Genomic DNA, 12,917 nt, shown 5'->3' with positions numbered 1-12,917 from the left:
TAAAGAAAGTAACAAAAATAGACAATTTAGAATATAAAACCCTTAAAACATGTAGAAAGAGAGAGAGTTATCAAATTATCAGACAGAATTGTTATAATCTCATGAAAAAAAATAAGGTAGTTTTGAAATTATCATCATCATCATTTCAGACAAAATCAAACTGCTTCAGTCACCTTGGACTGTCACCTGTAAATAGCAAATTGTTTTAAACAATCAATCTTTTTCTTGGATTTGTTACAGTCCATTAACCTTACCTCATTAATGTAGCCTAATATGGTTCTAATGAAGTGTGCTTCAAAATGACCTCTGTAAAGTATAAGCTTAAAATGATTGAAAGTGCATTTTAAATCCACACAAAACTGAGTTACCAACACATATTTGGGTGCTAAAACAATTTAAAAAGCTAATAGACAATAAATAAATTAATCACTATAAGCAAAAGTCATTTCTCTATAATTCAAGGCCATAGTATCAGCAATAATGAGCATTTGTGTAACTCGGACGTCCTGTGTGTTTTTTTAATGCTCATTGTTTAAACGATACCAAAAAACACATCTGGCTTAAGTTCAGTGAGTCTGAGGCTCTCCAGTAAGGCACAATGTGTGTGAATCATCTCTGGCCTGTTCAACAAGAGTTCAGCTGGAGGCCAGTGTGCAGCACTGTCTTCTCAGGGGCATGTTCTGGCAACTGCCCCTCTCTGAGGTTGACCAGGGCTTGGTATAGGCAGGACGTCAGCCCCTCTGTGATGGTCTAACTGCAGCCCAGGTTGGCAGCCAGAGCTTTCTTCTTCAGAGCCCCTCGACTGCTTAACGTCCCTCTTGTTGTGCGGGGTGGTCTGTGGACACAAGAACAACATCTCAAAGCATCAGCTTCAAGGCTCCTGATTCCCGTAAACTCACAAGGCAGGTCAGCACATCTTTACTTTTTACCTGTTTTGATAATTGCAAAGCAAACACCAAGTCTTAGGCTGATCAGTTGCTGCCTTTAGCTTCAGGGGTCAATAGATAACCTTAACTATTATCTTTTTCCTTATAGATTGAAAAAAAAAACATCCCTACCTGATTATTATTAAAAAGGGCTGTAGCTACCTCCCCACTAGAACTCTTACTTAGCTCTTGTGCTCTCAGCCAGCCCTGCAGCCTGTCTCTAACGTGGTGAAAAAGAGGGAAAAGAGGCGACAAGACACATTTTTAAAGGCAGCTGGGGAAGGTTAATAGACATAAACTAAAGATCTTAAAAACTTGCTATCTGACACTCTGACAAAAACACTGATTCACACAGGCCCAGCTGTATCATGACCTGCATTACATGTCTTGCTATATATGAAGAGTGCAAAACCACAGATGCCATTATGCCTGAACAATTGAAGTCAAGGTATATTTGGCATTTAAAGAACTGTGAACATTAGAAGTTAGTAGAATATTGCAAAAAACTTTTCTAATATTTTTGACCCAGGTACTTGCATTTCCCATGCAAATGCTTTTGGCAAATCCATGAATTGTGTTAACACATTTTAAAAAACACATGTACTTCACAGTGCTCAGAGAACTTCAGTAATAATCAATACGTTATTCATTGCTCTGATTTTTCCAACTCCATTCTTCATATAGTATTACCTCTTGATCTGTCTTTCTATGTAACCCTCTGGGACAAACTCACAACTGCACATCCGGTTTTTAACTTGTGTCTCCAAATTACAAATAAAGAACAAAATAAAATACAGTGGTGGGGGGGGTGACTAATTTTTAGAAATGGCAATTGAAAAAACAGCAAGTATGTCTTCAGAAATGTTCTACTACTAAATAAACAAGCATCTACAGAGAGTAAAGGTGTAATGATCACATCAAGCATGGAAAGCAAAGGAACACTATGCAGAGTTAATAAAAAAGAATATCTACTGTATGCATCACCACTGTGAGCTGCATGCACAAGGACACTGTAATGGGGTGTTAAAGAGAGCAGGAAACCTAGACTTCCACTGGTTATCCCAGGAAGACAGACGAGAGGGTTAAAGGAGTCTTTCTAAATTTCTAGAAGGGGTCCCATTATGGGTTTTCAAAGACAGTAGAAGCTATTAAGTATTCAATCACATGAAAGAAAGGCAGGTGAAGGCGTGAAAGGTTGCGGACCACAGCACTTTTGCTACACAGCATTAAGAGCCAACTCTATTACTCTGCTGCTGTGTGAAAAAATAAATAGATTGCCTCCCAGGAAGATGGCCGCTGAAAGTTTTTACCCCCCTCCCACCCCCCGTTTTTAATAACAGCAATCTGCTGTGAAAATCTAATCCCAAGTACCATTTACGCTGCATCTTGATAACTTCTGCTCAGAAAGGCGTACAATATGAATATTTCATTCCCTGATACCCAAATAAACAGCGCAAGCTTTCTATCAATCAGGGGACCTTCTAGCTGGAAGTGAACTGGAAAAAAAATGGCTAATGAACACCACGCTTTTGGAAAATGCACAATATCTTACAGCAGCAAGACTCGTTCCTCTCCTCCAAACAGAAAGGGCTTCTTCTTTACGCAAAAAGAATGCACACTTAAAAATGCCCATGGCTCTATCTGTACAGGGATTACTGGGGAAAATACATTTTTTATTTTCAGTAATTTTTCACATTTAGATTTTTTGCCTCTATTATTCAAGTATTGCAACTAAGAGTCTTCACATATTCCTTTTTCTTAAGCAATCATAGTGAAGCAGTTCTACTAATGACAATTACTTGATGTAATTTCAATGCAAAGTCATTAAAGTGTCATTGTATTATAACCCAGCACAACTGCAGTTTCCCTCCTTAGCTGTAGCAAACAAAGATTCAGTCCATTATCTGTAAGCTCGAGTCTTTGAGTGCGGGGACAGAAGTTGACTAGGCTCTCAGACTTTTTTTTTTTAGAAAATATGGTCTCAGAAGACTTCGAACTGAAATTGGTCTCTCTCTTCTGAAAGCCCCAGCAATGACAGTTAATGAAAGGCAATGAATGATGCAGAAGGAGCAGATCTGCGCAAGGAGCCCATCAGCTGCACCTAGAATTTCTGATGTGATAAACAAAAGCACTGTGTAAGAATGTACACAGCTCCCTTGGCTCTTCATATGCAATTTACTTATTTATCCATTTATTTATATTTACTTATTGCCAGAGTTCAAAATACATTTTCTGTTCCCCAAGGCTTTTAGGATGTCCCAAAACATTAGCTGAGGTTCAGTTAGTTACCCAGTGGTTAATGGCTTGTGTTTGCATCTCTTTACCACAGGTTGGTTGCAGTATGCAGCCATTTCACTTGGGTGATTCATCAGCAAGCTACAGATCAGGTTATCCTGGCAGAGCTTGCTTGCGGTAATGTTTTTTGTAATAAGAATATTGTAAAGAAAATGGTGCATGTTCAGTCACATTGTAAAAAAAAAAAGAAGAAAACAGCAGGTCTCAGACAATAAATATCTTTAAAATGCTTTATAGTGGAGGCTCTCAAACATTTATTCAGGTATGAACAGAAAAATAAGTGTTTGAGATCGCTTGCAGGGGGTACTGAAGTTGTGGGAAATGGTGTTGAGACAATAACACAAACAGCAAGAACAGAAGAATTCAGTTCTGCAATTGTTAGATAAAACCTTCACCAGTGCAAGAAAAATATATCTTTTGCCAAAAAAACTAAAATGATTTTAAGCAAAGTCTAGTGAGGTCAAATGTGTTTTTATTTGACACAGAAGAGTGAGCGATGAGGTGAAAGCTATCAGCTGAATTTAAGGAAGAATGCGACCACTGTTTGTTGTACAGCATGAAATATACATGAGGTCACAATTCTAGGATGCATGGTAGCTTAAGGTGTTGAGAAACATGCTCTAATAGGAGGAGTGAATGACAAACCGCATTGGGGAAAATATACTGTATATAGCATAGAATCTGAATTAATCTGAACTCATCTGACCTATCATCTTTGTTTCAAACTTCTGATACGGGAAAAAAAGGGTTTTCTTTCTTAGATCATACCTGAAAATGAGCTGAATGAAAATTATTAGTTGCAAAGAAGTAAATACAAAGTAGAACACTAAGTTGTATTTTACATTCCGCATTCACTATAAGAAACACTATACTGTATGAAGCGCTGCCTGCTGTAGACATGTTAAATGGGGACAGATAGTATCCAGATTTCTTCATCCTTAAACACAGGCAGATGAGAAAGTGGGAGGAGGGTTTTAGAAGCAGACCTGCTTAGATATGGAATATAATGCTTAAACTGGCTAGCAACAGGCTGTCCTTCTTCAACCAAGACCTGAAAAGAACTCGCAGGCTAAGCTAAGTAAAGTCGAAGTGCTCAGCGTTCAAGGGGAAAGTTTCAGCTCTAAGTCAGACGGCCTGTGGAGTGGTTTTCTTTGTGGCCACCTTGGAGATTTTATGCTTGGCTAGAGAAATGCATCTTTGGTGTTAACAACCTCAGCGCCTCTTGCTAGGCATGGACTTGCTCCGCAAGTGGACAGAGTTGAGCAGCCTCCCCTAACGTGTGGAGAGTGCCGCGCTCACACACACGGAGAGCCACACCACAGCGGCACACTGCTGGATTTAAACCCGGTCCCTCAGGCGCCATCTGCTTTTATGTAACTACAGTTTTAGTGCAGGACCGGGAGAATGTAGAAGTGCTAGAAAAAAAAACTGCTGCTTTAAAGCTGGTATTGAGATCGGCTCCGGTCTGGAAGACGGACCAAAATAAAAACACCAAAGCTGCTGTGCAGTCTGGGATTTGAAACATCAATCTGCTGGCTTCAGAGCTTTCAGCTCTCTGATTTAACAGCCAGGCTACATGGGCCATTAACCAGAAAAAACACATACAGGAGTATGCTAATCCCACAACAAACCTCCCTACAGCGAATAAAATAATACAACTTTTCAAAAGTAAATCTGTTAATGGATAGCTTAATTTAAAAAAAAACCAACCTTTTGGGCCTGTTCCTTGCATAGAAAGTTCCTCTGCTTTAGTCATTGAGACATTTTCTCTTTTAGAATAACGCAAGTCGGATATTATCATCTATGATGAGTAAAATGAGCCATATCGAACCATATGTGGCTTTTACAAATGTAACACTACCCAGAAGGTTAGGTTAATGCACAGAAAGAAGTGTAATGAAGCACCTGAGAAATAAAAGGACATACGGTGACTTTGCATTGGTTACTGAGAACAGCAACGCAACCAGTAATAAGTAAATGTTTTTACTCACTCCGGGTCTGGCTGTTGGCTCCGTAAGCGTGTTAAGGCACTGCACTGGTCTGACTGACTGGCCTGAAGTGCCTGCAAGGCAGGAGGACCAGTGATGAATTTATTACTATGCACCTGTAGAAGAACCAGAACCCACAATGGTCCCCCTTTCTCCATCGAGTAAGCTCATCACACTGACCAGGGGAGAATCAGAATGCTTAAATGCTTAAATACATGTAAAGTGACTTTGCTGACAATGTATGGGAGGCACTGAATTACTATAGAGGAGACTGTGTGTAATGGCAGTGATAATATCCTTAAACCACCCAGATGACTTACCCTAAACCTCTCCACCTCCATCCTTCTCTCGTCCACCTCAGCTTTCAGCTTCCTGTTCTCTCTCTGCAGGCCCTCCATGCTTTCTTGTAGGTGGCTGTAACAGGAGAGACAGAAATTAAGTCTGATCACCGAGACGGACTGCTAATCTCGGACACTGAGCATGAGGTTTGGTACCTTTTCCAAATAACAGTATAAGGTGATGTAACAAGTACAAGAAAATGATTAGTGTCTCCAGTACATCCATCAATTCTATAATTCCAATTCTTCCATTTCAGGGGAGCTGGAGCATATCCCAGCAAGCAATGGGAATGAGGCAGGGCACAACCTGGACAGAAAGCCAGACCGAAAGGTAGACTAAGGGGCACAATCACAGACATGAACACACTCACACCTAGGGCAAATTTTCCCAGAAGCCAATTAACCTACCACTATGTCTATCGACTGCGGGTGGAAACTGAGGCACCTGGAGGAAACCCACATGAACACAGGGACAACACACAAACTCCAGCACCTCAAATATGGAATTGAACCCAGGGCCTAAGTGCTGTGAGGCAACAATGCTAACCACTGCGCCACTGTGTCTCTAGCAGTGTCTACAGGACTGTGTGAATATACTGTATGTGTTTTTCTTGGTGAGGAAGGTGTCTGTAACAACATTCTGTGAAGTACCATACTCCCGGTTCTAAGTGTCACCAGTCTACGATGTGATAAATCAAGACTTGATCTCAGTCAATTACGACGACATGTGAAGGAATGGAAAAGATCAGCTTACTCCTTCTCAGCCATTAGGTGGACTATCTGTTTGCTCTGCTCCTTAATCTTGTTTCCCAGTTTTTCATTAGCTTGCCTGGAATAGAATAAAGAGATGCATAAGAAACAGTCAAACACCCAAACCCTGAGAGAAATACCTTCTCGCTGACCTCTCTTCCTGCCCCACCCAGAAGAGGACTGTGGATACTTACTTCTGTTCCTTCACCCACTGGTTGACGTTGGACACGACCAGTTCACTCTCACGGTGGAGACGGGAGCTGTCTGATCGAGCGTTTCCCAGTGACTGGCGCAGCACCTGCACCTGCTCGGGGGAAAAATACGGTAAGGCACGCAGAGAGCCACCTCCCTTAAATGTTGAGCCATACACACTGAGCAACAATCACTTTTTATTCAAGGACAGGCTCACACATCAAGTTCCAAATTCCAAATAACCGCCTGTGGTCACTGGCAAACACAAACTAATGTGGCAGAACACACTGACAGGAGCTGCATATGATTCACACTACTGAAGGGAAATGCCCTTAAATAGCTGCGTGGGGTGAGGAGAGTCAGCAGTATAGTGTTCCACAGCACCTCGTTAGCTGCCGCCTCATACTTCTGCTTCATTAAGTCCAGTTCTGAGTGTAAGGCATCAATCTGTAACACAGACAGACAGGAGCTGTTACTGAACCGGGAAGCTGCCAACCTAGTTAGAACCTGTTCAAAGCAATACTGGGATGTGGCAAACGAACTTGTGAACACAGTGCTACACAGTATTAAGAGCATTTGAACGTATTTATTTACTCGCATGAAGGTGGTTTAATTTTATTCTCAAGGAAAGTGGGTGAACAAAACGACATCTACTTGTTTTCATCCAGTGTGACCTGCTTGCCTATCCCCGTGTGATCTGGTACCTACACTACATACGGTACTTCCACCACACAGGCGCGTGGCCTGATAGTTTGTGTTAGTGTCGGCGGGAGGCCGCAGTGAATCGTCTGGGAACCTGCTTGGCCTTGGCGTGGTATTTCTCCTTCAGTGACGCAAGCTCTACTTTGAGGACCACCATTCCCTCCTCTCTGGATTCCAGTTCTGCCAGCTGCTCCTGCCCCCAGCGTTGAGCGACGGCCAGCTGGGCACTGAGCTCTGACAGTCGCCCCTCGTAGGTGCGAGCCTAAAGAAAAGACATCACAGGCATCAGCACTAAGTTTGAGGTTTAAAAGGATTTAGGTGCTTTGTGGACTAAGAAAAGTTCCTAGGCAATGTGTAGGTAAAAATAAAAAAGAATACTGTGTATATAACAGGTTATGTAGGTTAATTCTTGACCTTAAAGGATTTTTATACACATACAGGATACAGCACTTTAAAATCTTTAGTCTTGAAACTATGAGGTGACTTGATAAAAGTATATAAAATCTTGCAAGGAACTGGCAAAGTAAACCAAAAGGAATACTTCAGGATAAACAGCAAAACAAGGACAAACAAGCAAACAGAGAGAATGCATTCATTGGACTGAAATCAGGAATCCTCTCTTCACAGAAAGAAGGGTCTGGAACAAAATTCCTCTCTGTGTCATTGAGCCAGAATGAGTCAGGTGTTTCAAGCTGTGGCTGGAACAAGATCGTGGGATCAACAAGCTAGTAGCAAACGAGCTGGATGAAGAGTAGATGTGCACGTAATAGTTAAGAGTTTTCCCTAAGCAGCTACCAGAAAAACTACATAGCACATAAAAGGCCATCGATATTTTACTAAGACATATTGTAATACTAATACAGTTACTTCATAGCCAATGGAAGTGCTGACCATATAAAATCCTACTGTGACTTTCAACAGGAATATATCTTCACAACACTACTTAAAACCTCCTTCTAGAAGCACTGTATGACATGAAATGACATAATATTTGAAATCCAGCGTACCAGTGTTTGAAAATGCTCTACGAGGTGTTTCTCTTTGAGTAGGTTAATCTGGCAGTTTGAATATTCAGTTTTATCGTGTTATATTCTAGACCCCTAACTTTCTCCAAGGTGAAAATATAAATGTGCAATTTGCTGAAATTTTTTTAATTTAATAACAAGAGTGGAATGATTCTGTTTGTCCACTTATGTTCATACTGACAAAATACCCAGGCAGCTCAAAGCCCGACTTGGATCACAGCTGCGCATGAGCAAGTATGGATTCAGAGCCACAAAGCACCACTCCTCAGCCAGTCAAGACTGGGTCTCTCAGCTCAACCCCGTCTAGGCTCACAGTGGGAGACGTCACCACCTGCAACCCGGTGCCAATAAGCCCTCAACACGTGTACAGGGATCAAAGCAGGGGTGTTTTCCCCACCTCGCACCAGCCCTGTGCCCTTTTGAGGGCCACGAATGGCGAGCAAATGGAATGCAGAGAAGAGGCAATAAATGTAATCAAAGAAAAGGCTGTTTTTTTACACCAAAGGCAATTAAAAAGGGTCCTCTACAGGCGTGCAGAGATGAGATTCACTTCACTCAGCCTAACACTGCATTAGCTCTATATCCCTCTTAATCCCTCTGTGATCTCAAAGTAACCAAAAGTGTGCAGAAATTCTGATCATATTCTTGGAGATTTCATGTATAATCCTCAGAAAAGCACAACCTCACGCAGACGCAAAGGTCTCTGAAATTAACCTTTTTTTTCTTTTTTGCACATCTTTATTTCTATGTCTTGGGCTGTCTTCCATCTCCGATACCATAATGTCCGGTGATAGAATTCATTTTACAGCTGACCAGAAAGCCTTGTTAAAAAGAAACCACCATCATCCGAATGCTTTGTGTAATTATTTGTGTTTCTCTTCGGTGCTGTGTTGTGTTGGTCGAGCTCTGCCTTATTTTCTGTTAAGGAGTTAGGTGACTGAACAATTGCAGGGATGTTTTTCTTAAGCCAATTAGGCCAGTGTGAATATAGTCTTGTTACCATGCAACAGCCACAGCCCTTAGAGAATGAAGTGAAACAATAGGGGCACTAAGACTTTCAAGTACACCTTGCGACAGCATACCGATCTGAGTTAATCAAACTGCAGTAAGCTCTGCATATTGTCACAAAATCATAATGAACTGTATCCATACATATGCATAAGGTAGTTCTAGTTTGCTTCAGTATTATTCATATTTTAGAGCATTCCATTTCCACTTAGTGGGCTCAGCTTCCAATGACGCCAGTGTGCTCGTTAATAGGCTAGTTCAGCAGCCTGGCTGGTTGGTGATGGGTGTGAAAGGCAGGATTAGAGTGGTTTTTCTCTTTGTTTATTCAGCTCCTACGCAAACACAGGGTAGCCAGATGGCAATGAATGTAATTTGGGAGCTTTTCTTTCCTCTAAAATAAAAGATGTACTAGATATTGTGTCAAGTGAATCTGCTAGGAGATTCTTCCCCATCACAATTCTTCCTAACTCAGGACTTACAGCCAGCTAATAGAGTGTGAGGTGATCATTTGTCCCCTTGACTTTTTTTAAAACCAATCTCTTGTTGATAAGAATTTAAAAACGTGCACGCTACCTTGGTTAATAATATATGATTACAACATATATCACAATCTACAGCAGTGCTTGGTACATACTGGCTATGGTGCAGGCCAAAGGATTGAGTTCTATATGATCTATAAAGAAAAAGTTCTATAAAGAAAATGACAGATTGTTTTTCAGTATTTATTTTGGGGGGGTTTTCCTCTATTAATAAATTGTATATAATGAGAAATACGGTAAGCTCTCCACACAAGTGATAATGTGTCTTCTATTTCTGATACCACTGTGTAGCATTTATATTTTGCACTTAATGTATCTACAGTATGTAAGCACAAATAAGGTCTTGAACATGAACACTGGCTGTATTCAAAGTTTTAGAGAGTACATGTGTTTTAGACTGCAGCTGATCAAAACTGTAAATCTAGAACCAATGTACAGTAGATGGCCTTGGCACAATAATAATGGGAATTTGAAAGTACCTGCACATCAGTGCAACAGAACTAAAATGGCTACATTAATTTGTTATTTTTAATTACATGTGACCTTAGGAACACTCCTGTAAGTCTTTTATTTTTTTTATTTCTTCAGCCTGTTTTTTCTTAAATCCATGGTGCATATGTTGTTGCTCTGATTTAAATGCAATGCCTTAAATGTACTGACAGGGAGCTGCTGAAAGCAGTTTTATACATGTAGAAGAAATCAGGCTTTGATAAATACATACAAGCGCTGTATATAGGACAGATGCAGATATTATGGTTTTGCATCAAGGATTTATCCACTTGTACTCAATGACTTAAGAGTAGCTGAACACTCAATATTGGGTTACTGACTAGAAGAAGGTGTGTTTATCTAAGTCGAGGCCTTGGGCAGATGGCAGAAAGTTAATGGCAACAGACGTCAGGGAGGCAGACCCTGTAGTTGAAGCCGAAACCCCGGCTTCTTTCAAGCAGCAGCCGGCTGAGGTCACTCAGCTGCTCACCTCCTCCTGTGAGTGTCTGCTGAGGCTGCGCAGGCTGTGCAGCTCTGCGGCCAGCTGGGCAAGCCTGCTCTCCTGGGCCGTGTGCTCCTGAGCCAGCTGGGTCTCGCGCTGCTGAGAGCGGGACAGCTCCTTGCGCAGGCATGCCAACTCATAGCTCCGGGTGCTCAGCTAGGACAACAGCAGGCATACAGAATGTCAAAAGGGCTCCACAGAAACAGAAAAAAGCAGTCAATAGGGTAAATTACACTCAACTGATCAAATTAAGAAAATGGCTGAATACTTCACATCTTTAAAGGGTTTAACTGCACATGAGAAACAACAAATTACAAGTTAATTTACAGTATCAATGTAATTCCAAGTTTTTGCTTACTTTAAGTTTGAAAACTTAAAATAACACAAGGAAAAGTATTGATTTCCATCTTCCCTGCTGTTGTCTGAGTGTTATCCACTTTAATGGAACTGACTGTTACTAGACAATGATTTATTTTTGTTCCCTGAACTGAAATCTTTCAAAACATTCCCACTTAAAGTTGCTTTTTATATACATACATAAATCTCAGGGTTGCTTAATTAATTTGTTAAGGAGTGTGCCACAGGAATTTTAGGGAAACGGGAAACTTAATTCTTTGACTTATGTGTTTTCAAAATGAGTGATGAAATGAATAAAGTCTAATTAAATGAAATATTGTTTCCTTGTCCCTTCAGCACAGCCCACTGCCTGAGTGCCTATAGTGTACCTGCTCCATGTTCTCCTTGTGTGCGCCCTGGGCAGAGGTCAGCTCCAGCCTCAGATCGTGAGCTTTCTGTTCTGCTGCGGCTGTCTCTCGCATTGCCTGTCTGCCACTCTCCTGGGCTGCCTCAAGCTGTGCCTTCAGCCTCGACACCATTTCTTCCAATCTGGCCACCTGCAGGACAACACACTCAAGTCACTCATCGTTTTAGCCTTAGTGACTCATAGACATTACTGTACTGTATATCACAGTCAGATCAGGACACAGAAACAGTAACAATAATTGCTAATAGTATGAACCTGACTTAAATAATCATTTCCATTTCTTTTCCAACTCTTTGTGAGTAATGCACAAAATGCTTTCAAAGACGATTGTTTTTTCATGTAGTAATATTATAACAATGTAATGGTTTTATTTATAAATCATTATCCCTTGCATCCTTAGCACCATGGTTTTAAGAGTTGAAGAACCTTATGTGAAAGCCATTGTGGACAGTACTCTGAGAAAGGTGCTTGTCAGAGTGGGCTGACCCTCACCTGCTGACTGTCTCCTACTGTGGTCCTATACCTGCTGACTGTCTCCAACTGTGGTCCTATACAGGTACCTGCTGCCTCACTTCTTGACTCTGTCTTTGGTTGTGGTCCTTCACCTGCTGACTATTTCTGACTTTGATCCTGTACCTGCTGACTCACATCCTGACACTGTCTCTGACTGTGGTCTTAAACAAGCTGACTCACCCAATAACATCCTGACTCTGTGTCTGATTGTGGTCCTATACCATCTGCTTCACATCCTAACTCTGTCTCTGATTGTGGTCCTATGCCTGCTGCCTCACCTCCTGACTCTGTCTCTGGTTTTGATTCTGTGCTGCCTCCAGTTCCCTCCTGGACAGCTGCAGCTGGGTTTGGCTGGCTGCATGTTCCTCTCGCAGGCCATGGGAGGTGCTCTGGAGCTCAGACATGTGCTCCTGTAGGCTGCAGATCTGTTTTTCGCCATCCTTTAGCTGTAGAAACTCACGAGTCACTCACACAGTCCAGCTTCTCGCAGACAGGGTTAAAATTATCTGCTTCTTACCCATCAATGAATACATAAACCTCAACACCTAAACTTTCTAAAGTAAACATTAAGCTCCGTGTTTATTTTTATAGTAAGGATTAAGGTTAGAGGGGTAGAAAGATATTTAATATAAAAATATATGCCTGACAGATATTCAGATAGGATTAAGAAGATTAATCAAAGTGTAAAGTAATTATAACAGCTTTTGATCAGATTTGACTTTTTCAAGGGTTTAATTTCTTTTAACCAATGATTGGTTACATGATCACTGAAAGGCAAGTGAATTTTGGGCATGCACGCCTTTTACAGGTGAAAAAATGCCTATTCTGACCTAATTTTAAAATATTTGATACCAGTGCATAAAATAACTGGATCTATTGTTTGTGGT

General features: G+C 41.1%; 1 protein-coding gene across 5 annotated transcripts in view; it reads right to left on the bottom strand.

Annotated features, from left to right (window-relative positions):
- Positions 1 to 504: 504 nt before the first annotated feature.
- The window catches only part of LOC102690441 (polyamine-modulated factor 1-binding protein 1), a 150,729-nt gene continuing 138,316 nt past the window's right edge, over positions 505 to 12,917 (bottom strand). For 3 of the 5 annotated variants that reach the window (XM_015368202.2, XM_015368205.2, XM_015368207.2), the window contains 11 exons: positions 12,309 to 12,476; positions 11,480 to 11,647; positions 10,743 to 10,910; positions 7,286 to 7,453; positions 6,874 to 6,936; positions 6,492 to 6,601; positions 6,302 to 6,376; positions 5,530 to 5,623; positions 5,213 to 5,283; positions 1,059 to 1,146; positions 505 to 835 (listed from right to left, as the gene is read on the bottom strand). In XM_015368202.2, coding sequence (XP_015223688.2) covers positions 668 to 835; positions 1,059 to 1,146; positions 5,213 to 5,283; positions 5,530 to 5,623; positions 6,302 to 6,376; positions 6,492 to 6,601; positions 6,874 to 6,936; positions 7,286 to 7,453; positions 10,743 to 10,910; positions 11,480 to 11,647; positions 12,309 to 12,476 — 1,341 coding nt within the window. In that variant the 3' untranslated portion in view covers positions 505 to 667. The remainder of the gene's footprint in view (positions 836 to 1,058; positions 1,147 to 5,212; positions 5,284 to 5,529; positions 5,624 to 6,301; positions 6,377 to 6,491; positions 6,602 to 6,873; positions 6,937 to 7,285; positions 7,454 to 10,742; positions 10,911 to 11,479; positions 11,648 to 12,308; positions 12,477 to 12,917) is intronic. The other 2 variants (XM_015368204.2, XM_015368203.2) reach the window with 2 other exon arrangements.

The sequence above is a fragment of the Lepisosteus oculatus genome, chromosome 20, assembly GCF_040954835.1.
Source record: "Lepisosteus oculatus isolate fLepOcu1 chromosome 20, fLepOcu1.hap2, whole genome shotgun sequence".
Taxonomy (NCBI): domain Eukaryota; kingdom Metazoa; phylum Chordata; class Actinopteri; order Semionotiformes; family Lepisosteidae; genus Lepisosteus; species Lepisosteus oculatus.
Note: the sequence above shows the minus strand (reverse complement) of the source record. Positions and strands in the feature narration are given on the sequence as shown.